The following is a 25,166-nucleotide window of genomic DNA, read 5'->3' on the forward strand; positions in this document are numbered from 1 at the left end:
TTCTACTGTATTCCATCTTTCAAAAAAGAAAGACAAGATTTTAATATTACTTAACAATATGTTAAAAAGTAGGCAGTCTGGCCTCAGTGTTAATACAATAGACACTCTATAACAGATTGATAGTGTGAGTATTGTTTTTTTCATCAATTTGATTCTGAAAGTTCAATACAAGCTGGCTACAAGTCAAAAGAAAGAAAAGAAAAAAAAAAAGATAAAAAAAATAAAATAACTTGGACACTTTCCTTAATGGCTGTTACGTGGAACTGAGAACCGATGAGAACCTTTATCAAGTATTAGCCTTTCTTTGTACATAGTGAGACTGGGTAAATAGGACAGTGGGGAACCTGAAAAGGCCCAATCCCTTGTCAGCCATTTTCTTGAACTGCGGTTCTGGGTGCAAGTGCGATAGAAGCCACAGCAATAGTGAACAAAAGGCTTTTTTAATCATATGTATTTGTTGTGTAGTTGGTTTGCTGTCTTCTTTTAAGGAGGCCTTTTCCAAACATATATTAAGCATTTTGGACAACTTGGTAAAGCCAAAAGAAAACATAGAACATGGCTTCAGTCAATGTGAAATACCCCACTCACAGACTAAAAGCACACAAGCAAGAAAAAAAATGGAGAAAAAAAAAAAAAGAAAAAAAAAAATCAGGTTGAGAGTAGTCGATTTTGTTGTCTTTTCCCCTCCCCAAAGTACTGCGAGAACATCAGCCCATATGGGTTCTTAGTAGGAACCACACAGCAACAAGGACAAGGCAAGGCAGCGTGGGATATGTAGTTCAAAGGAGCGGGTGGTTGGAGCGTAGCAGCAGTGGGGTCAGCAGTCAGCCTGGAGCGTGGTGGAGGAGGGGAAACTGATTGAGTTCCTGCTTAAGTCTCTTCAAGTGTTGTCCCCCCTCAGTGTGCAGCGAAGGTGGCCTTTTTCAAGCTAAAGTTGGACCAGTTAATGGATAGTCGTTGCCTCGTCTGTCTAGCAGAGTCCAAGCAGAACCTGAGGAAGGAGACACAGAATAACTGAATAGTTCTTTCAGAGGAACAAGACCAGTGTTAGATTGTACGACCCAAACCCCAGCCTCCTAACCTCAAGCCTCATCTACCCATGCCACATGTCACAACAGCGTAACACCCCCTCACTTGAGCTGCAATTCAAAAGCATTGATGGAGCATTCGAAATCCACGCCTTTCTGTAGAACATCTTCGCCCCTTGTTGATGTTGATGAATGAATGACCTTAACTTTTCTCTTGGTAATTTTTCACTTCAAGACATTTATCATTTCTCCCATTAATTCTCATCATTCCATTGACAGGTAATTGTATTTGTGTGTATTTGCTGATTAATATATGATTTTTACATCACCATCTCCTTGCATACCCCTTTACACCTCTTTATCACCAACAAATTGAGAACACTGAGAACTGTAATCCAACTAGATTCATTGCTGGGTTGCGTGAGTTCATATAAGTAACTGATGAGTCACTGTTAATGCCACAACACACACCTGATGGCCAGCGGCAAGTGTTGCCCTTTCCAGAACATACTTCATTCTCAAAAATGGAGGTTATGACTGAATACGGTGTCATACTCATCTCATACCTTACCAGAAATGAAGAGATTTACATGCCTACCTTTTGAAATATTCCACTTCCCGTTCGGTCTCGTCCAAGTCTACACTCTCAAGATCGATATCTTTGGGCAGAAACACGTCATCTGAAACCAGAACACTCTCTTTTAGGTGCGGGATCAAAAGACAAAAGGATCACATGCACACAGAGAAACCTTAACAAAACCTCAGCAATGCAAAGTTGGTACAGACTGGCACAAACCTATGAGGTTGGTACACACTGGCACAAACCTATGGAGTTGGTACAAACTGGCACAAACCTATGGAGTTGGTAACCTTCTCCATCTTCTTCTTTTTGTTCTTCTTGTTCTTGCCCTTGGGTTGAGGGGACTCGCTGGCAGGTGGTTTGCCATTCTGCATAGGAGGCTCTGACGATTGCACAGACACAGGCGAGGTCCTATCCTCCTTTCCCGAGATTGTCTGCTTCTTCCCGGGCGTCCCATCGCTCCTCTCCTCCCTCCGAACCTCGGTGGCAAACTCTTCACTGGCGCGGGGCTTTGTTTTGGAGTCCGCTTGCGTGAGCGTGCAGTCCTCTACCTTGGAAGCTACCTCCGAAGTTTTCAACACCTCGGCTGGCCTCTTCGTGGTTTCGCCAAGGGGCCTGCTGTTGCTGGACTGCGATTTGGCTCTGGACTTGTTGCTGGGGGGCTCAGGATGAGGGAAGGTGCTGACAGCTGTTGCTGTTGTCGTTGCTGTCGAGGTTGCCATGATGACCGCGGCAAGACCGTTGTGGTGATGCTCGGCCGTCTTGTCCTTCTCGCTTTTGGGGCTGTGCTGGCCGGGCAGCCTGACGTTGGGGGAAGCGCTTGCGAGGGGGTCAGGCCGGAAGTCCTTGTGGCTCAGGCCAATGATGCCGTGCAACAGCGCTGTTTTGCCGTTCTTCATGTTCTTCTCCAAGACACTCTGTGCCGTCTGCTTGAGGGGCTGCGGGTTGTTCTGGAGCGGGGGTGGGAGAGGCGCGGGGGTCGTAGTGGCAGCGGCGGCGGTCTCGGCAGCCTTCTTGTCTTTCTTCTTCTTCTTGGTGGCACGCTGATGCTGCTGTTGCTGCTGCTGTAGCTCTTGGAGGCGCAGCAGCTCCTGCTTCAGCGCCTCCTCTTCACGTCGCTGCTGCTCCTCCTCCTCCTCACGCCGCTGCTGCTCCAGCAGGAGCTGCTGCTGCTCCTCCTCGCGCTCCTGGGCCTCAGCCTCCAGACGAGCCTTCTCCTCCAGCTGCAACAACAACAACCAACACCATAGCACAGGAGGTTCAACCACACACAATTCATACTCTACACCAGTGCCCAGGTTATCGGGGTGAAGGCCTGAACCAAGTTTCCAAAAAGCATTGTAAGCTTCAGTAGTTTTTTTCTAGAATCCCTCTTATAAATCATCTTACAATTTCGGAGCGTTGGTGGATTTACATGTGCTCCGGAGTAGTCGTAGATGGCTAAGAGCTTCTTAAAAGGGACTTCTCACTGGGGACACCAGCAGGACATACAGGGAAATACAACTAACAATACGTTATCAATGTTATTGCAACGTTAATTTTGTTTTGTATTGTATTATATAATTATTAGTGCTGTCAGTTTAACGCGTTATTAACGGCGTTAACGCAAACCCATTTTAACGCCGTTAATTTCTTTAGCGCAAGATTAACGCGAGATTCTTTTTTTTTTTAGATTAACGTTCTTTTTGGCCTCTCAAACTGTGTAGTAGGCTAACGTTACAGTTTGAGTGAATGGTGAGCACGATACGGCGAAATGGATGATAAAAAGCTTCTGAATGGAAAGTTTACTTTTAAAAGTTGTGTTGTGCAAAAGAAGCGAGCTTCACTGTTGTCTGAAAATGTCAACAGGCAGCTGGCTGAAAGTAAAGAAGTAGTAGGCTTACCTTTTATTGGTAACCTAACTGTTACGGTTTATTGTTTCTGAAATAAGAGGCCTGACTGCTATGTTCCCAGCAAACTTGAAAAAAAGAAAATATTAAGCCATGGTTTAACTGCACTATAGGCTGAAATGTGCACTTTATAATTTTATTTTGTACCGCCCTGTTTGGCAATGTTGGTTTTCAATAAAATAAAACATTTGCATAAAGCAAGCCAATCAACTTTTCCATGTTGATAAGGGCATTAATATAAAAATAAAATGATGGAAAAAATAAATAAATGAAGGGATATTTAGAATAGATAAAAATTTGCGATTAATCGCGATAATTTTGAGTTAACTATGACATAAATGCGATTAATCGCGATTAAATATTTTAATCGTTTGACAGCACTAATAATTATATAACTAATATTATATTAATATATGATATCCTAGGTGTCATATTTGACTCAGATCTACATTTTGAAACCCATATCAAAAATATAGTTAAAAGATCTTTTGATCACTTAAGAAACATTGCTACAGTGCAACCATTTTTTCTCTCAGGCTGACACTGAAAGACTGATGCACGCTTTTATCACGAGCAGGCTAAATTACTGTAACTCGCTCTTGTCTGGTCTACCAACAAAAGCCATAAGTCAATTACAAATAATACAGAATGCAGCAGCACAAGTCCTCCAAAACAAGATGGAGGGTGCACATCACACCAGTCTTAAAATCACTGCACTGGTTACATGTTAGTTTCAGAATAGATTTCAAGATTCTTTTACTAGTCTATAAATCACACCATAGTCATGCACCTAAATATGTGTCATGCTCTCAAGGTACACAACCAGTAGATCCCTGAGGTCTTCTGGCACTGAACTCTTAACAGTTCCAAAGGCCAGGACAAAAAGACATGGAGGCAGCTTTTAGTTTCTATGCTCCCAGCCTTTGGAATACTCTGCCAGGAGACCTAAGAATGGCTGAAACGGTGGAAACCTTTAAATATGCACTTAATACATACCTCTTTAATCTCGCCTATCATTCTCTGTCATATTTATCTGTTTTCAGTGGTCTGCAGTAGGTCTGCTGTACATGATATGGTTTTTTCATCCCTTTGGAAAACCTGTGTGTCATACAAGTGTTTGTAACCCCCCTCCCAATTCCTTCTGTGAAGCGCATTGTGTTACCTCCTGGTATGAAATGCGCCATATAAATAAAGTTTGATTTGATTTGATTTGATTGTATATTATAGTTTAGTATAGTTATAGTATAGTTTACAGTAGGGCCTAGGCTCACAAGTTGGTGCAGAAAGCAGAAGAGATCAGACAGAAAGTGAGAGAAAAAAATCATAACAATGAATAGGAGTTTGAAAATATTAAATACAATTTAAAAAGTGCAAGAGTGGAGTAATATAGCTCAGACATAAAAGACTTGTGCTGCGTCAAAGTCAGCCATAGGGCTATTTTTGTTTTCTATTTCCTCACTATCTTCCTCAACCTCGTCCTAATCCTCAAATGACTTCTTCAAGGATAGCCAAACGTGCCCCTGCTCGGGCAGCATGCCACTCCCTGTAAGGACACTTGCAAGTGGCAAAGAGCAGACTTAGACGTCTTGCAACAAACAAATCGGAATATGGTGTAATATTATAGTTCATTAGCATTATTTGTATGTGCGCGTGCCCGCGTGCGTGTGTGATAGGCCTACTCGGTGATGGTTTATTCTTTAGCTAGATATGCAGATGTTAAAAGTTTATAAAGTGAAGTAAAGTTTAACACATTTAGCATTTAAGTCCTATGAAATTCAAAAGATAGCTGTGACGTCACCTGATATCACCCAATGAAGTGATATTTCAGCCCTTTTACATGGACAGCGCCATGTTAACAAACGTTGGAAGAATCACTTTATAACACCAAGATTCATCATTATTTGGAAACCTGGCCCAGGCATATATTTACATTGTTCCAGAGTAAATAGCCTAGGTAACAAACTAAACATGCTTTAGTAGTTTGTGATACGGCACTAAAAAGTTCTTAATTCTTTAAGTAGATGCTGTCATTACTGCTTAGTGTCTTGGCAAATTGCTGAAATATCATTTGAAATCCCAATATGTTGCCAAACCATGGGAGATCAAATGATGGAATCGAATAGTCGAGTCAGTCTCCTGCTGTATCCAACTGAGTGTTTTTTATTTTTAATGATAAAGATGCCTCTCCCGGGATCTCAAAAAGTATGGACACCAGGCCATGGTGTGCTCATTTGATGAACAAAGTCACATTCAATATCGCATTATAATATGGTTAAGAGGTTATTATGACTGCTATCTGCACCTGCTGTAGGGAGTGATGACAAGGAAGACATGTTGAACTCGGCCTACGGATATGGCTTCTGTCAAGGGCTAGATTCTGCCATTCTACATGGATCTTTTTCATCAACGCTAAATGAATGAGGGATGCTATTGTACTTCTGTACTCATCTGGGTTTGGGAAGTTTGAGTTAAAATAACCCTTCTCTATTTAACCTCATGTTACCATGAATTCAACATTTGTTACAAGTTATACAAGATGACACAAACCTCTTCGATTTAATGTAAATGGATGCTCAATAACTTGCCCCTGGGCACACTAGAATTCAACAGTCATGTGTGCACTGAATGTTTCCGGGTCAGAATCACACCCGTACACGTGTCAAGCTGGTCTCACACCACTGCAGCCATCTCCCTTCTACCACTACACAGGCACTGTGGGGCAGCCTCTTTTCTCCCCCAACCTATCTGTGCTGCTACCACTACTACTGAGGCTGTGCTACGTTACTATTGTTAGTGCATCATGTGCTTGTCACATTTTATCACCACCCCCGAAACTTCCTCCAAAGAACGTTTAACTGAAGAAACCCATTGCCCGTGTCCTATTTTGAGCCAGATGCAGACACAGGAGCATGATGTTAAGGCTATACCTATGTGTATTGTTATCCATGCATCACATATCTCTCCCCCTCAGACAGACAACAATTAGACAGCTGAAGCACCTATTTATATCACACAAATCTAACAGATCTGTCTCCCTCTCTTTCTGCAGTCTGAAATACTCTTCATTGTTGGCAAAACAATATGTGGAAATGTCAAAATCTCTTATCAAACATTTCAGCAACATGTCTTTAAAAAAGTGTGTGGGCATATGGGGGGGGGCTGGCCTTTTTTGTCTTTTAGAGCCTAGACGTTTGAAATAGTTTAAATACCGGGTTAACAAGGACACGAGTGTGGGTGCGGAGTGTGGTGCGGTGGTCGACCTTTTTCTGCTTGTGTCGCGCGCGCTTAGCCGCCTTGGAGCTGCTGGCCGGCTTGTTGTCGGCACTGTTGATGAACTGCAGAAGGTCCTCCACTTTACGGTGGTCCGCCACCACGTCCCGCTCCAGCACTAACTCCTCCTTTTTGGGCTGCTGCTCCTCCTTGCGCTTGGTGAGCCGCAGGCGCAGCTTTTCCCGCATTTCTGCATAGTTCCTACTGGTGGGCGCCGCCGGGGGCTACTCACCACACACACACACACACACACGCACACACGCACACACGCACGCACACGCACACGCACACGCACAAACACACACGGGACAAAACAAGAACATACTTAAGAAGGAGGTTGAAAAAAAGTGGCGTGAAATCTCGTGCTGACTTAAAATAACTACACTGTTTACTTATACAACAACTACTGTTATACAATGGAAATGAATTTAGGAATGTTCACTCCCAGTTACAATCAGGTAGTGTGTTATTTTACCAAACAGCAAATTACATTATTCTGCCAGCAGTTTGACTACTTCATTCTAGACATCTAGAGTGCAATGTTTTTTATGTCGATTTAGACTGTGATATCAGCCTGAAGCTCCTTTAACACATATGCATGTCACATAGGAGAGTACACTAAGGCTTGCACAGTCATGTCCTGTCTGTGAACAGCGAGGCAAGATATCTAACTACACCGACATAAACATTGCTTATCTTAATGCTTGCTTGCCAACTTACACTATTCCAATTTGCACTATCATGCCCCGACTCCCCCATCATTTCTTAACTACCAACAGGCATGAAGTTGTCATTTTATTGATGCCATTAAAAAATAATGATAAAATATGCGTAGAATAATTACAATGACATTTAAGAGGCCTTACCCCTCCATGACCGAAGAATTCACAGTAGCAGCAGTCACAGTACTTTCCTTCCTTCTGATTGGTTGATGTGGAGGTGGAAGAGCTGTGTTCCGAGCAGCTGTCCTCGTCCTGGCTCTCCTCACCGTCGTAGGGCGGGTGATCGTACCCGCCGTTGCCCTCGCAGCGATGCCCCTCACAGTCCGGGTCACTGCAAGGTCAGACACGGGTCAAGTGACCTTAAAACACTAGGCAGAAAACCTTTGCAGTTCCGCACTGGCAAATGACAGGGTGCACTGTTGGGGTTGAATGACCTTCTAATGACCTTCTAATGACAGAGGGCCGTATTCTCCCATTCGCGCTCAGGTCCTTTTTTGTGCGCCCCCAGTTACACACATTTCAGTTACGCGTATTCTCCCTAAACACTTCGATCACACCCACAGCGTTTGACCTCAGAATGAAGGCGAGCTCATGAAAAAGGTGTGATTTATTTGAAATCTAAGTAAACCGAGTTACAACCTTGTTTATTTTGGCTTTCGCATTACCCTTGTGAATGTCATTAAAATCCATGGAAACCACAAACCAGACTTTGATTTTGTAAATGAAAGCAAGGGGAGAACTGTATTACGAACAGCCTTAAATGAAAACATTTGTTTCTATCCATCACATAAACAAGGAAGTAAATCAAACAAATTACTCATTTGTGGCGCCAATTTATAAAAGGCTTGTTTGAGGTGATTTGTTCATGATTCATTTGTTCATGTTCAGGATTTAGAAACATCAGAAGGCACGTTTTAATATCCCAGCCTGAGATCATGTTGAGTAACCTATGAGTCAAGTTATCAAGTAATCAAATACCTTCCCACCCAACCTCTGAAACGAACCAGATGCAAGAACAGACAGAACACTTATTATTTTTATGAGGACCGGCAGAGAATATGGAAGATTATTGTGGCTTGAAAGTTATTCATCCAGTCGTCTGCACAAGAGTAGTGGATGATGGCCTCATGGTCAAGTCGAAATCGCTGGATGCACTGCAAGTCATCTAGCTCCAGTATATCCAAACGAGGTTGGAAAACTCGCGGCCACCTTCTTTGCACTTGGCAAGCTCTTTTTACGGCTTTAATTGATATTGCAGATTTTTACTGTCAATTAACGAATTATTTACTGGGCTTGTTTGCAAGATCATGTGATAAAAACGTTGTTTTTCTTTTCGGTTGCTCAGCGTTACCTTATGTTACACTGTAGGCATAAAAGGGAGAAAAAAAACATAATATGATTTCAGCAGTTTAAAACCAAGATTTGACACTGCCGACTTCAAACGCAATATGGTGTTTCGCCTTGTGGTGGTGTTTGACTTACTACAGCCATTAAGTCAAGGGCAGGATACGCGTAAATGTTTACATCACATTACATTTACTTAAACGCATAGGAGAATACGGCCTATAATGCATAGGGAGGTGCTATTGCTAAACTGCTGAGTTACATGGTGTTACATTGTGATGTTTTGAGTCAACATCCTACAAGTAGCTACAACTTATTCACAATGATAACAATGTTAGTTTGTTAAATCTACTCTCTTTAAGCATTCACGACAGACCATAAATAAATACCATAACTTATTCATGTTAAAATTCGTATTGAAATTATTCATTTTCCCCCTATCTAAAAACAGTCTAATGATTTAAGCAGAGTCTGAAACAGCAGGTCTCACTGACTAACCTGCAGATGCTTGGGGGAGCGCTGATGGGACCGTCGCCGGGGACTGAGGGGGGCTCCGCTGCAGACCGGCACAGGCCATGGTGGGCCTCCATGAAGCCTGACGATGGAGATACAGTCTTTGGAAAGTGCTGTGAGCCCATGCTGGGCAGGTGCGTGGTGGGGGCCGGAGGGAGGGAAGCACTGTGGAGGGGGGGCAACCCCGTGGGGCTGTTCCGTGGTGCGAGTGGGGTGGGGTGTCTGTGGTCCTCCTTACCTATATTGTGAAAAACCTCACCTGGTAGTAGAAAGGAAGAAAGTACAAACGTAGGACTGAAATTCAACTCAACACACCATCCACCATCAGCATACCACCATCCGGTGATTGACATTAAAGTAACAAATCTCAAAACACATGACATTACAGACTATAGTGTTAATGATATTACTGTTCTACACAGCTCCCATTTAAATCAATACAAAAGACTAACTTCATTCAAGTTCAGGCTGAATAAAACAAAGTGAGCTGAGACTGAGCTGAGTCTGCTAAATGACTAAATGTAAATGTAGAGACATTGTGAGCCCTGGTCAATCCCCTGCCTGCCTCCATCACTCCCCTCTTTACCTAGGGAGGTGGGTCTCTTAGATGCAACTTCGAGGAAATTATTACTTGACTGGACAGTGGTGGCGGTGCAGGAGACTGAGGAGGTGGCCGAGGAGGTGGCCATCGGCACTTGCTTGGCCTCCAGGAAGGCATCTTGGAAATTGTAGAGACACTTCTTCTTCGCTCCGTTCTTCTTCTCCTTGCCCTCAGGGATGAAAGCGGGGGTGGGGGCAGACATTGAGGTGGGCTCGTTGCCCGGCGATGGAAGGGGGACGTCAGGCAGGGGGGGAGCCAGCATTTCACCTTCAACACACAGAGACAAAACGAATAAGAGAATGGAAATATACAATGCAATGCACCAAGATTACTTTCCTAATATCTTGTTGATATGCATGTTTAAAACTAAAATCACAGAATTATTGTAGAATCAACACAAAGTATATTTAAATTAAAATTCTATTGTTTAATAGCATCTTTTTAAGTTAAAAACCCAGATTCTCTCCTGTGAACTACAGATATACAATAAAACCATCCGTGTCATCAAAATGGAAGACGTGGAAAAGCAGAGAAGAAGAGAGACAGACTATTAGGGAGTGAGATACTTCGGAGGGAGCTAGCGACTAGGTCAACCAGTTGGTAGTTAGTATGTGGTGTGCAGCTTGTTGGCTAATTCTACGTTGAAGTTCTCAATACATTTGCAAGCTTGTGAATTCAACTAAGCTCCTTGTCAAGTATATGTTGGATGCCCCCAGATATTTTGACCATACTTATGCACTAACTAATAACCTTTTGCACTAACTAATAACCAGCAGCTACCTTTATTGCATTATTTTTTAAACGCCTTAAATACGCAAAAATGTACATATGACTAACTTAACACTATTGCAACATTAATGGGTCTACACCTTTCAGAAATGTTGTAAGCTATAATAGGGCACCTATAACAAAAATAATACAAATTAAATCAAATTCCAATACAGTGGATATGTTTTGTACCAAGTGTGTTACTGTAATTCTTTAATGAATCAAAAACTTTTTTGCAACTCTTCTTTTACAACTGTCAAGAGAAAGGTGTGGTTTCCATAGTCAAAATGGGAGCACAGGTGGAATATGACCTGCTTTCAGGCTCCAGGCTAGGCCTCTCAGTGTGCACACACTGCGTCTTCAGACAAGTTTATTGTTTTAGCTCTGTATAAATAAAATTGAATTGAATTGAATTGAATTGAACTGAATTGCAATTCTCACCGGAGAGCGGCTCAGGAAGCAACACAGGAGAGTTCCAGTTCTTCATCATGTGGGTGTCCCACAGGTTTTCGAACTTGAGCGAGTGGCAGGCCAGGGAGCCGTTCCAGTCGCCGGCCCCGCTGAAGCAGTTGGGGTAGATGTGGTCGGGCAGGGTGGGGCTGAACACCTGCTGCTTCCCTCCTGTGTGGTTTGACGAAGAGGCAGGAGGCAAAGTCTGGATGGGGAGAAGGAAGGAGAGGAACTTGGGTTAAGTTACGTTGATGCCAAAAGGCACTAAAGATTTTCCAACTTAAATCTGTACATTTGAACTGAATCAAAAGCAAAAGAGTTTAGTGCTAATATCAGAATGACATAACCAGCGTCCATTTTTCAGCTACCAGCCCAGACAGCATTTTGAAGTCTCAAGGTCAAAACATCTCAAATTCTGGACAACTCTTGCAAAAACACTGCAACAGTTTCAAACAACTCTGTGCAGTTTAAAATTTTGATGAGGTGTGACCCCTTGTGGCACACCAATGGCAGTGCAGAGAAAAAACAACATTTTCAAGTACAAGCCATCAGCTGCCTGTAACACTAGCCTGCCTCACAGCACATTTCTCAGTCTGCTGCACACCAAGCATCTTTTCATGAACTAAAATGCAGTCTTCATCTTGACATAATTCAGCCGTATTGCCTACAATGAATACTGTTGCTGCAGGAGCAAGAAAAGCCTGATCCAGGAGCAGCTGAGGTATATGTCTGTGTTGTCATGCTTGATAACCTCAGCCGTGGTTTTTAAAGTGTGGCCTCACCTTGCTGTGTGTGAGTGGAGGACTGGGGTAGAGGGTGGGGTGCAGCAGCGGCCGGGGCAGATGGGGCAGATTGTGTAAGGGCAGGTGGCCATGGATGTGGGGGTAGAGGTGGAGGCCGGGGTGGGGGGCTGTTTTCTCTGTGAAGAACTGCTGCTGCTGATTGGCATGTAGCCTGTTGTTGCCAGGCAACAGACTGGCAGAGTCCATGTTGCCCTGGTTGCACACGTGACACTCACAGGGGTGCTGTACCTGTTCCACCTTGTGTGGAGGAAAACAAATTCACAAATCAGTTAAATATATTAAAGACATATTATATAACTAATCTATGCATATATTTAATTCAATCAAACTCATTTCAATTGTAATCTTCTATAAGAAGATGAAGTGCAAAAATAACACACTGACACTATTAAAGGAAAGTTCAGGAGATTGCCAGTGTAGCTTAACTGTGTAGAAAGTCTATGGCTTTGGCGGAAGCATGAAGCATGAACTGCAAGACAGAGAGAGCAGTGCACCTGTGTGTGTGGATAGGATGGAGGCGGGCTGTCGCTCTTCCGTGGAGAGTGCTCCCCCTGCTGCCCTGGAGGCTCCCCTGCGCTCTCCCCCTCAGCCTCCTCCTCATCACCCTCAGAGGAGCTACTGCTGCTGCTGCTACTCCCCCGCGGAGACTACAAGAGAGGAGGAGAGGAGACAGGCAGAGCAGAGGGGGAGGGAGATGAGATGAGATGGACAGACGGGGAGAGAAAGAGTAGGAGAAGAGCAAGGGAGAGACTGAAACACAACTGCATTCTGATAGTTTCAAGGTGGGTGAGTTTTCCAAGCCAGACACAAATTGCACATGGCAAAGTACCTCATTAAACTGCAGTGTCACTTTTGTGTACGGTATGCTGACCTTTATATCACAGAAGAAAAAAAAATAAGTGGATCCAGAGAGTGAAGTCCTCCTCGCTAACACTGAAAACCTGACATGTTTTATTATTTCATGCAAGTCTGTGTCCTCTGAGGACGTGAGGACATAGTTGATAGAGATGTCTGAAAATGGCTGAACCACCCGCACTAGCTCTCACTCATTCGCCCTTTGTTTCTCACAGACAGACAGACAGACACACACACACACACACACACACACACGCACACACACACACCTCTTCCTTGAGCGCCATGTTCTCCCCTGCTCCGTTGAGGTCGCTGTGAATGCCGTTCATGACTGCCACCACCGCGGGGTCGCTGTAGGGGCTCATCGAGTAGATGTCTGCAAACTTTGCCGACAGCGGAGGCACTTCATCATCATCACTGCCACTGCGTCAGGGTGAACAAGGACTGAGTCACTCATCACTTTGGGGTGTGGTTCACGAGGAACAGTAGACTTATTCAGTAAGAGCAACACAATAGCATATACAAACGGGCTTAGCTAGCTAACGTCACACATTGATGAAGAATAGTCTTTGGGGATTATCTGTCTGCACATGTCTCCATACACAAAGGGTTTAAGACCACAAAACACCTTGTAATGCCTTTACGATCACACTGGTTTGATGATTTTTACAATTAATCCATATATTTACCATGTAATATGTGCGATTGGAAGACATGTACACAACCACATACAGTAACAGACATCAGTGTGTGTGTGTGTGTGTGTGTGTGCATACGTAGATAATAGTGTTGAACACCCCATGATGGATCACTCACAAGGTGGCATGAGCGTCCTGAGGAAGTAGCAAGTGCGGGTGCTGCTGGATGGTGATGGGGGAGCTGGAGGCTGAACCGGAGCCAGAGCTACCGGACGACATGCTGGGGGGGTGCACCTGCGACAGGTAGTCCCTAGGGGGCTCCGCCTGCAAGGGCAGCTTCAAGTGCAGTTCCTCTGCCATGGGGGCGTCCATGATGCCGCACGTCAGGATGTGAGAGAGGCTGCAGTCGTCACAGGTGCACCTGCAGAGAAAAACGATGCAGGGGAAATGGGTACATACACAGAGATAGACAGAGAACGAGGCCAAAAGAGACACACACAAAAGACAGAGAGATAGAGAGAGATCAGAAACGTGAAGAGTGATGCATTAGTGACCATTAGCACTGTGGCAGGGCACTATAGTTAAATGGTGGTGGTGGTCTGAGAGTGTGAGCTTACCGTCTGCGGTAATTACAGTTTGGACAGTCTGGTAAACTCAGTCTGGAAGACAGCATCTGCTTCACTGTGTCTGTGAAATTAGTGTCTCCCGCAAAAGACTTCTTACTGTTTGCTACCTAGATTGAGAAAGCGAAAAAGCGTACATTACATTTTCAAAGCCCCAACACCAAACAGTGGGCAGGCTTTCTCTGATTCATGACACCCCCTCTACTCGCCAAAATAATCATGACAAATGACAATTAAGCAGAAACCGTTCTTGTCCTGCAGTAGGTATTTTAAAATGAGTGTACAGCCAGCATAAACCACAGCTATCGCTAAGCTACACAAACCATAATTACAGCAACACCTAAGACTATAAAGTTAATGTCCATGACATTTGAGTTTGTTTCCAAGGAATAGTGGTTCCTATGCAATAAAAAGCCATGACTTTAAAAAGCCCAACAAGAAACAAACTGTGTGATAAATGATAATGTGAAGACGACTGAGAATAAAATGCATTCTTTGAACTTAACGCTCAAGATAAAAAAAAGAGCTCTGAACTCTGAAGATGACATGAGACGCGTCCAGTGGGTGGGCTTGACAGGCACTATATGGCACTGGTGGGCGTTGGGCAATTTATTTTAGAGCCATATTAAGAGAGCATTTCTACCACTTCCTTATAATACATGAATATTCTATTCTACTTTTCTTTATTTCTTCATTACTTTGCCTGTTAAGGATATGTATAAAATTATGACTGCTTGATTCCTCAATGATAACATGTAAACACATAAGACATGAATATTATCATTAATGGCTGTATGCGTTCAGTCTCAATGCTTTCACGTTCATACCTGCTCCTCAATGAACTTTTTCTGTTTGAAGAACTCCCAGTCTTCCTTCAGCATGCGCTGCTTTGTTTTTAAGGACATCTGAGAACAGATGATGTCATTAAAGAAGGCTGACACAATCTCAAACTCTACTAGAGTTTTTGTGCGTGCAGAGGTGCCAGCGGGATTGTCGCAAGGTTTGAAGGACCAACTTACATTTTTGCTAATTAACGACTTGTGTGGTTCTGTCCGTTGATTTGTACCATTCTGCCCTTCGACCTTTGAAAGTAACTAGTGAACAGAAAGCAGAAAACCCATTATGAAGCAATGAAAAGTCAAATCAGATACACACCAAAAAAAATAATAAATAAATGGACAAACATGCCAAGGAGAACCATTTCATTTTACATTCTTAAGGATCTGAACATTCCATTCCATACAGCACAAATGTAGATAATTCTCCACTGCATGCTTCCCTCTCATCACAAATGTGATGACCGTGCCATAGTCCGTGTTGACGTAGCCCACCTGCTCGTCGACATAGTTGTCGATTCTCTTCTCGCACTCAAGCCACTCCACAGCCACCAAGTTCATCTCCTGGTCCAGCTGCTGGTAGCTCTCCAGTAACTTACGGTACATGTCCTCACTGTAGGAGTCGTGTGAGGTTGTGCCCTGCCTGAAGGCGTAGCAAACAATCAAACAAAAAATAAAATGGTTATAATAAATAACCATGTCAAATAACATGGAAAAGCCCCCAAACAAATTGATATAAAAAAAGACTGGAACAGCAAAAGTGACTTCCACTGTATAGCAGTTTGAATCCAGATGAGAAAAGAGCCTATTCTGCCTCAAATATGGCTGAAAAAGTATGAGCTGCCCCACCTAACTACAGAGAGCCCTCACCTGAGCTGTGCGACCAGGGCAGGTAAACTGTTGTGCAGGATGGGCTCACAGAACACCAGGTTCTCGAAAAGGTGCTTGTTGTGCAGCTCCCACGTCACCTGGAACTTCTGTAAGTGCTCGTTCTCCTGAGGAACAGAGGAACACACCAGATGGCCAAGGACCATTAATATGTTTGCTGCATGGAATAACTAACTGCTGATAAAATGAGCAGCTGATTTGATTACCAGCAGTAGCATTTTAAGGTAGGTAGCAATGCTATTTAGATACAAGTAAATGGTTATGAAGGGGCAAAGAAAACTATAGGCTTATATAAAAAAAAAAATAGTGCGCGGAGAGACGTGTCTGCAACAGCAAAACGAGTATACTTTGGAGATACAAATTTCCACGTCCGCATTGCGCAAAGACGTGCCCGCTGAACAATACATGCACCTTAAGGTCTTGGGTGTTCTATAAGCATAAAACCTCATTTCATATGAACAAATAAATGTCCATCTAATCAATAGGAGTGCTAATGGCCTTGAACCATGCATCTGCAGATCCTAACACGAAGCCTTTTCACAAGGTCTTTTGGAGAAGACAATAAGACTATTTTCCAGAATTCTCCACACTATTTGCATTATACACTATAAACCTACACATGCAAATGTACATTTTGACACAATTTACATAGCAGTCCAATCACATTATACAGTACAGATAAGCATACAGTATATAGCCTAAGAGCTCACAATAGCACACACAGCAAACTGAGAAAAAAACACTCTATACTGACTGGCTAACACTACCTGTTGCACCCATAAAAGCACTGGTTATGAATATGTGGTGTATTACTTAAGCAATAAGGTACGAGAGGCAGTACTGTATCGTCAATAATGTACTGTGCAAGGGTTTGCTAACAACACCCTTGAACAGTACATTATTGACGATACAGTACTGCCTCTCGTACCTTATTGCTTTTATAATACGGTTGCCAGCAACATTATAAATAGTAACTAAATAGTAAGCTGCCTTTCAGCACAAAATAGTTGTAATAGCCACCAAACGTTGCGTATCGCATTTCAGTAGCCTAGACTCTAGAGAAAATAGTCCCCGAATGTGTGGCTGTTGCTATGCAACAGACAAACAGCATTGGGAACATCACGTGTGTTAGCCTATACTCTCCTGAGCAAGCTAAAGTGGTAATAGCTAGCGAGCTGTTTACGGTATTACAACCCACAGAAAGTTCAAAATGCCCGGGATATGTTGTGCTGATGGATGCGACAACAGTCTCCAGAGAAAACCTAGATATACAATTGATACAATCGTGAATAATTGCTGTGTCTTATTCGAGCTAAACTTCCCTGAGCAAGCTAGAGTGCTAATAACTAGCGAGCTGTTTAGCCCTTTGGGATTTGGCTACAACTCGTTAGCTCATATTGGCACTCTTGCTTGCTCAGGAACGGTTAGCTTTGATAAGATCCAGGATACATGTCCTGTGATCTCATACATATTGTTTTTGTCTCCAAATGCCATATCTTGGTGTCGTTCACCCATCCTGCAACTGCATATTGAAAGGCATCTCTACTCTTGAAACCTCCGGTTTATGGGGATGGATTATGTACAAGATAAATGTAAATGTCGGGAAAAGAAAGTTGGGGCAGATACTTTGCAAAAACACAGAGGAATTGCTAATCGCTAACTGCTAGTAGCATGCTAACCTTTGATAGGTGGCTAATACACCTCGCAAATCCTCTTAGACGTATTTTTCAGTTACAATAATGGGGTTTTTATATTGTACAGTGTCTATTTCTCGGTAACTTTCTAAAAATCTAAGCAAAAAAAAGTAAAACTTAAAACTTTTAGGTACAAATACGATGATCTACGGATATTTGGTCCGCCATTTTTTTTTCTAACTAAGGTAGTGCGCACTGATATGGAACGCTCAGGTAAATGTAAACAGCTGTACAGTACATTATGGCTCAATACAGTACACCCCGTGACCTCCTTTTAACCAATCAGAATGCTTGATTTCATCTACCCGTATTATAATATTCATTATAACACCACTAGAAAGTATGCTACGCTAAAAAGGTTAGCCTAAACAACAAATCTCCTAGTGTGATGGTTAGAAATATTTAAGTGTGCTCCTCAAGTGTCTCCTCAGATAGTGGTAGTTCATCAGGGTGTAGCTCCATATTACACTACGTCTCATAGTCCTTGGACTTTAAAAGCTTGGTGCAAAACAAACAAACCAAAAAAAAAAAAACTTCCAGTTTTGTTTTCAGTGGACTTCCTCCTGCGTGGTCCATCTCCTCCCACAAGTAATGATGAAGTCTTTAGCACGGGAATAGAACAACTAACGAAGGGGTGGGTGTTTATGCCATCCTACGGTGCTGTGACAAGAGATGTGCATACCTGAACCTTTCACTTATTTCAGGAACTTTTCAAACAGTAATTGTATGCGTCAGGGTATAAATCAGAAGGAAAAGCCTTGAGGTTTTTAGCAATGTTTTTATCGTGCTGGTGTGATAATGTGGTGCAAAGATTGGATTCCAGACAAAATTGATCTCATTTTTCTTAGCATCAGCAACAATGCCGCAGACCTCTGGGATTTTTAAAAAAAGCACTGAGTAACCTGTACGTCGAAAACATACGAGAGGTAAACTAACCAGCGTGAGCAGGAAGCCGCTGATGGTGCGGGCCGCCTGGCAGAGGGCGCTGTACTCCTCCAGCAGCAGCGAGATGAACTGGTGGGCCTGCGGGGGGCCCTGGACCGCCACGGCCGCTGCCGCCGCCTTGGAGCCGGTGGACAAGTGCTTGAGGAGCCGCACCTTCATCTCCAGCACGTACTCGCGTGCCTGCTGCTCCAGACGCTGGTACAGCTGGTACGGGTCCTTCTCACACAGCCTGAAATGCAGACACGGGAGACGGGCCAGGCGGGGGTTAGAACACTCGCACTGTGTGTGTGTGTGTCCGTCCATAGTTGGAAAGGACTCTTTTGGAAGTGGAATCTCTCGTGCTACAGCTCGAGCATTCAAGAGCAATCTTGTCCTCATCCTCACAGACTAGCATCACACTACTGTCTCCAAAGTGTGCCCAATCAGCCGAAGCAGAAGTGAATGTCTGTATCCCGACTTACCGGTCTACCAGCTCCTTCATGCTATCTTTGTCTCGGTCCAATGGCTGGTCTTGTTCGTCGGCCAGCGGTGTGCCGGTCTGGCGATAGATACACCGGACCAGGTACCGCACCTCTGACCAGTGATTCTGGAGCTGCTGGGACTCACGCTCTGACTCTGCAGTGATCTCTCTGGGAATACAAACAAACACACACACACACACACACACACACACACACACACACACACACACACACACACACACACACACACACACACACACACACACACACACACACACACACACACACACACACACACACACACACACACACACACACACACACAGCAGAAGGGAAAGTCATTTTTTGTCAGTTCTGGTCTCCTGGCTTTGCTGCCATCACTCAAGAAAAAACAGTACATTTGTATGTACACACACACACACGCACACACACGCGGGGATGTTAGAGGAGGTTGTGTCTATCTTTTTAGAGCAGGTCCAAAGGGGAAAGGGGGCTCACCTCCTCTCGTTGCAGGCCTCACAGCTGCACACGGTGTCTGTTGTGAGAGGGGCGCTAAGGTCTGGGGCGGGGAGAGTGGGAGCGCCGCCCGTCCCCGTCAGTCGGCTCCCCGCCCCTACAGGCTCCTGGGCGAGCCCGCCATTACCCACCGGCATCTGCAAGAGGAAGTCCTGGTTCTGAGGGCAAAGTGAAACAATCACGCATGGAGATTGAAATGAGCTGAACAGCATCATTTGAATTTCTCAATCCCCATCTACTTAAATACACAGATGATGTGGCTGGTGCAATCACGAGATGCGTCACTTTAAGCAATTACTTTATGATGCTTCATCATTAAAGCTCGGAAGGCCGAGCAGCAGCAGCAACTGAAAAGAAAAGAGCAACCTCAAAGTTGACAAGCGGCAATTAATCACCAGCAAAAACAGAAGGTACCCAAACTGACCTTTGACTGACTCCCCTCAATGGAGACAACTATTTTTGGAGAGTTACAGCAGTGAAGATATCACAGCAGATCTTACAGCCCTCATGGCACTGGTAAGTCTTAAGATGAGCATCGCTTAAAATTGACGATTTCAACAGTACATAATCGATCATTTATGGACACCCAGATGCTAATTACAAAAGCAACGGAGACAAGTCCACAAAAACACGAGCTGTGGGGAATCTTATGCCTTCTGTCAAAAATAAAACACTATACACAAGGCATCAGAGCGTACACTATTTGCAAAAAAGAACTTTGCTGTTGCATTTTTAAAGGGAATCCACCCACAGCTGTTTCATGTTTTTAGCTCTCCAGTGGGTTTTGTTAGGAGAAGAAGGAAGAACAACTTAATTTCAGCGACACACCAAAGCACTTAGTGACGGTAAAACCAACAGCTCAGCCTAACAACAGCTCGATTCACGGAACTCATAGGGTAGTGAATCAAATATTATCCAGTTGGAGGTCATGATCTGACTATCACATAGCCCAATCAGAGAGAGAGAGAGAGAGAGAGAGAGAGAGAGAGATAGAGAACGACAGAGAGCGAGAGGAGAAGGAGAGAGACGTACCACCAACGACTGTTCCATGGCAGCGTGGCGTTCCTCCTTCTCCACCGTGCGTCTGCAGTCTGGGCACACCCACAGGGGCAGCTGCAGGGCACTGGGCGTTTTGAGGGACTGCGAGGTCCCGTTCTGCCCCACCACTCCGGCCTCCAGGAGGGCGCTGTCCTTCCGTTCACTCCGGCACAACAGGCAGCGGTCGCCAGTGGTGTAGGGGGCCCTCTGGTTCAGGCCGAAGGTGAACGGGGTCTGTGACTGAGGGAGAAGAGGGGATGGAGGAGGGAGAAAGAGCAGAGACAAAACAGAGTGTGCAATGTTCAAGCATGGCTCCAAACCAACAAAACAATTTGCACAACTGCTGTGATAAATTCACTCAAACTGTGAGTGTTTAAATCTGAAGGGCACGGGGCACCATCACATGCCTTACCTGAAGGACTCCTGAGAAGTCTGCATTCACAGAAAACTGAGGCGTGCCATTCATGGGAACCTGGGGGAAATAAGAGCCCAAATGTCATCACACATATAACAGGACAGGCCACGTAGATCACTAGTTAAAGCTTACTGAGAGCAAAGGAGTGTACAGGCCAGTGAGGAGAAGGGTATACGGTACACGTTTTCTCAATTGCTCACAATGTCAGCAGTGCTATTAAGCTACTTCGAGGGTAAACAATGTGTTTTTGTTTAATTAATGCTATGCTGCACTAAAGTCATAATGGCATGGCATTTTTAGCAGCCAGCTAGCGTTATTTGTACTTTGAACCCTGTACCCGAGACAGAAAACCTGTTGAATTATGTCAGTCTTAGCATAAATCCTAAAGTCGAACCACCACTGTGCCGAGACTTAGTCGCCCAATAGCTTGTGGCTAACAGACCTACATTTTATATATATAAATATATATAAAATATTTATATATGAACATATAGACCCATAGTTCATGTGAATGGGTTCAGCTCCCTCCTGCATTAAAATAAATGGATTATTAGGTGGCATAACTGTTCAGCGCGAAAGGGAGTAATAAAGTTCTTGCAAGCATGCTCAATTAAATCCACACTGTTACCTCAGTAACTAAAAATAAATAAATTGAAAAAACAGGAGGAGCTAATGCTTCCAAGCTTTAAATCTTACAGCAGGGAATAATGGCACAGCACTGTGTATCACTGTGTCTAACACAACACTGCAGGAAATATGCAAAGTCAGACATCTAAATAATTGGTGAAAAAATACACCAGTTGAATTTAAATGTGCTGCTACTGTGGCAGCTTAAGATGGCCAATACACAGCCTGGCAATGCAGTGTCTTATGAATTACCTCAGGGACCTGCTAAACTAACGGCAGCTTGTCAAGCAAAAAGGGGTATACACATCCAAAGAATATTAAAGATTTAAAAACTAAACTTTCACACTCCATGCTAACAAACCACATGTGCAATATTTTACTACCCCTACATCTTCCCAGTCTGCTCCTCTCTGGAACCTGGAGAGCCTGAAGAGATGGCAGCCATGGAGCAGATGCCAGATCAACAACCGCCACTTGTGAGCTATGGGGCAGCACACACACATTTCCACCGAGGGCAGTTAGCCCATACTTTGGACCTGAAAGCCACGTATTTTTGAACATGAAGCAGCCCCTTCATGACCAATAAGACAGACATCTAAACAATACTGATGCTTTCATGAACTTCATAACTGCATATATGGACAGAAATCCAAACGGCAAACAATGATGAAATTCTGTAATTAGCACAATACCAGGCCCTCACTTTATGACGTTAAGTTCTGGGCAAGCAAGAGTTTTAGGGGCACTGTCTTAAGATCAGGGCCCTTTGTGAGACCTCAAACAAAATACTGCTGATCCATAGACACCCAAAGGCACACGTAAGAGAAGTGTTGATAAGTGTAGGATGATAATAGAATAAGTGTACAGTATTTCCATAATAGCCGAGATGAGGTGAAAAGAAAAGGAACTTAAAGCCTAGCATTGCAGCAATGTAGATCCAATAAGTTGACCATAAAACCGGACACACACTGAGAATGCCCACGGAACCTGCCTGGATGCAGGCCTACATCTTCGAACAGGCATAGGTCCTGTCACGTCAGGTATACAGCTCTTCCCAAACACATCGTCTGACTACACACAGGGTGGGAGATGATCCACCATTTTCGTTACCAATCTTACAATACAACAACTAAACTTGGCCCTTTTAATCCAATGACACTTGTATGCAGCTTCGCGGGAACACTTCCTCTTAGGCAGCTCTTCGGACAGGTCACTGGGACAGGTGTCACTGGCGAATTCTGCGTTACCATATCTAACGTGAAGCAATTTCTCATTTAACAAGCTCTAGAAATGGTGACACATGGCCATTCGATACCCTAAATGTGTACAACGCAAAGAGACGAGATCAGGTCAAATAAAGCTTGACTGAATAATGTTAATAGCCGATCTCCCCGGCTTGCTATGGTAGCTAGCCAGGCGACCTGCTACGGTGGCTAATGGCAATAAGATCAGCTAATGAACACTGACAGCAAAATCGATGGTCAGAGCCTCTCGATCTCACAATCTTCCTCTTTCTGTCAGCTATATCCTAGACTCAACTTAGATACCACTGGAGATCGACTTTCCTTTTCGATGTCCACCATCAAAAATCATACCATAGCTTCAAAACATACCACCATCCTTCCCACTTAACTTGGGCTGGTCTAGTCTGATAACTTGGCTAACGATTAGCTAGTTAGCTAATAAGCTATCATCTACTGAGGAGCTTAGACTCGGATCAAACGGAACAGGGATCATTTGTAAATGACATTCAACATTATGGGATTTTGCTGTCAGGTCCTTCTACGCGTTGCATGGTGAACAATAGTTTTGATCACTGTTGGTGGGACTGGGACGAGCATCATATCTTACGTTAACGTTACCTAGCCAACTAGCCTGATAAAGGTTTCATGTAGGCCGCAGAGTCCCCGATGTGCGCTCATGTAAACTTGATCGTTATGCTCGTACATCTACATACAAGTCTCACCTCTCCATTTAGACCTGTGATTCCCCCAACATCAACGTTCCCAGTGCCTCCCGGTGTTAAAAAGCTCGTGACAGGGGCGGCTGGGGCTGTTGCTAGAGAAGTCCGGGCCGTGGTTGGGCTCCCGGCCTGAATATTACTAGCGATACTGCAGATAGTGCTGGTGCAGCTACTGCTGCCACCGCCCCGCTTGTTCTTCCTGCGTTTAGCTCCTCGTTTTGCGTCGGTTGGACTCATTTTTCCAGGGATACAAGAGACAGCTCTCCGTCTGCAAAATGTGGGGGTCTCGGGCTAGATGCCAGACTGCAGACCGAAAGATATAAATACAGGCGATCAATGTTTTGATGACAAAATAACAGCCTCCAAATATGACCAGACTGCTAGCTACTAGAGTTGAAATTCCAATATGGCCGTCTCAACAGGAATTGGCTGCTCGCGATTGCGTTCTTTACGCACCAGCGCTGACTGGCGCGACTGGCGTATCCTGACAGAGAGCTGCATGCTGGGATATGTATGTTTAAAAAGGTCGAAAACGAAAATGTTCCTTCAGTTTCTTCATATTAATGCCACAGAATAAGTTAGATTTGTCTCTGTTCTATCATTACTTTAAGATTATTACGTTCCTATCATGTATCCCTCTTAATGGGCTCTCATAATAACTCTCAACAAACAATCCAACCTTGCTGGTTTCTTAACCCACGTTTTATTTACACAAAGGCTGTGTCTTTATTTTATTCGTTCTATCTGTATGTCTGTCTGTCTGTCTGTCTGTCTATCTATCTATCTATCTATCTATCTATCTATCTATCTATATATCTATCTATCTATCTATCTATCTATTAATCTAGCAGTACATCAGAAAGTCTATGGGTGGCAGCATTGACCAAGGAATGATTTTTACTTTTCCTAGAACCATATAACTGTAGTGATCAGTCATTATAATCCAAAGGATGTCATCAGATAAATCTATTGCTGTCATAGAGTAAATGTGTTGATGCAGCCAAGGCATTTAGCCTGTATAGCTAACACACAGAAAGCTGACAACCTGGGTGCAGACACCAAGTCCAAGTGCAACAGGAGAAACCAGGGCTCTCCTAACAATAGCTGTACTGTAACCTCTCAGATAAATGCAAACCGGCCAAATGCTATATTCGTGCAAGAGTGCAGGATACCAGAGAATTAAGAAACATGTTTAGTCATAACTGAGCCCATTACTGGTGCATATCTTAACTCATAACTGAAGTAACAATAATGTGTGCACATGGTGCACATGGTGAAGTGATTGACAGCAACTTTACAATATTTCTGTCAGATCTGACAAATCACCTGAAAATGAACAACCCTTTCTCGAAACAGGTTGTTTCCTGAAAAGAGATCTGCTTCTTCATCCATGGGACTTGACATACATGAATGGTTTACTGTAACCCATAGTGTTTGCTGCCAAAACATTTGCTAGTCAAATCATATAAGAGAAGGCAGCGAATGTGCCACCTTGGTAATTCATATAGGTTCCTTTGCATAAGTGTACTCTGAAATAGAAGATGCAAAGCTTACTGGAATGGAACCAGTTCTGATCTGACACCCACCCACCGTAATTGTACACTTTCTGGGAAACCTAGATCATAGGTTGCTATTTGTCCAGGGAGAGATGCAAACCTACTTATAGCTTCATCAGAGCTGACACCCGTCTCAAGGCCTG

General features: G+C 43.8%; 1 protein-coding gene across 2 annotated transcripts; it reads right to left on the reverse strand.

Annotated features, from left to right (window-relative positions):
• On the reverse strand, positions 1 to 23,904 carry fam193a (family with sequence similarity 193 member A). Of its 2 annotated transcripts, none has more exons than XM_031559467.2 (23): positions 23,471 to 23,904; positions 20,875 to 20,934; positions 20,457 to 20,702; positions 19,407 to 19,582; positions 18,909 to 19,076; positions 18,439 to 18,676; positions 15,791 to 15,915; positions 15,416 to 15,563; positions 15,104 to 15,178; positions 14,912 to 14,989; positions 14,079 to 14,194; positions 13,640 to 13,882; positions 13,093 to 13,246; positions 12,463 to 12,615; positions 11,948 to 12,205; positions 11,157 to 11,370; positions 9,978 to 10,214; positions 9,332 to 9,605; positions 7,634 to 7,820; positions 6,758 to 6,991; positions 1,883 to 2,831; positions 1,627 to 1,708; positions 1 to 991 (listed from the first exon to the last, which is right to left on the reverse strand). In XM_031559467.2, the coding sequence occupies exons 1-23, from the start codon at positions 23,702 to 23,704 to the stop codon at positions 898 to 900; spliced, it is 4,743 nt and encodes a 1,580-aa protein (XP_031415327.1). In that variant the 5' UTR covers positions 23,705 to 23,904; the 3' UTR covers positions 1 to 897. The 2 variants fall into 2 exon arrangements, with proteins under 2 accessions (XP_031415327.1, XP_012692511.2); XM_012837057.3 differs by having other exon boundaries at positions 9,933 to 10,214.
• Between the last annotated feature and the right edge of the window lie 1,262 nt (positions 23,905 to 25,166).

This window comes from Clupea harengus, chromosome 22, assembly GCF_900700415.2.
Source record: "Clupea harengus chromosome 22, Ch_v2.0.2, whole genome shotgun sequence".
NCBI classification, from domain to species: domain Eukaryota; kingdom Metazoa; phylum Chordata; class Actinopteri; order Clupeiformes; family Clupeidae; genus Clupea; species Clupea harengus.

Bases quoted from the DNA above. Each gene is read 5' to 3' on its own strand.
- fam193a (XM_012837057.3), bottom strand. From the start codon at position 23,704: ATGAGTCCAACCGACGCAAAACGAGGAGCTAAACGCAGGAAGAACAAG. The intron at 20,703-20,874 runs GTAAGGCATGTG...CTTCTCCCTCAG, and splicing joins ACTTCTCAGGAGTCCTTCAG to TCACAGACCCCGTTCACCTT. The intron at 6,992-7,633 runs GTAAGGCCTCTT...TGTGGTGAGTAG, and splicing joins AATTCTTCGGTCATGGAGGG to CCCCCGGCGGCGCCCACCAG.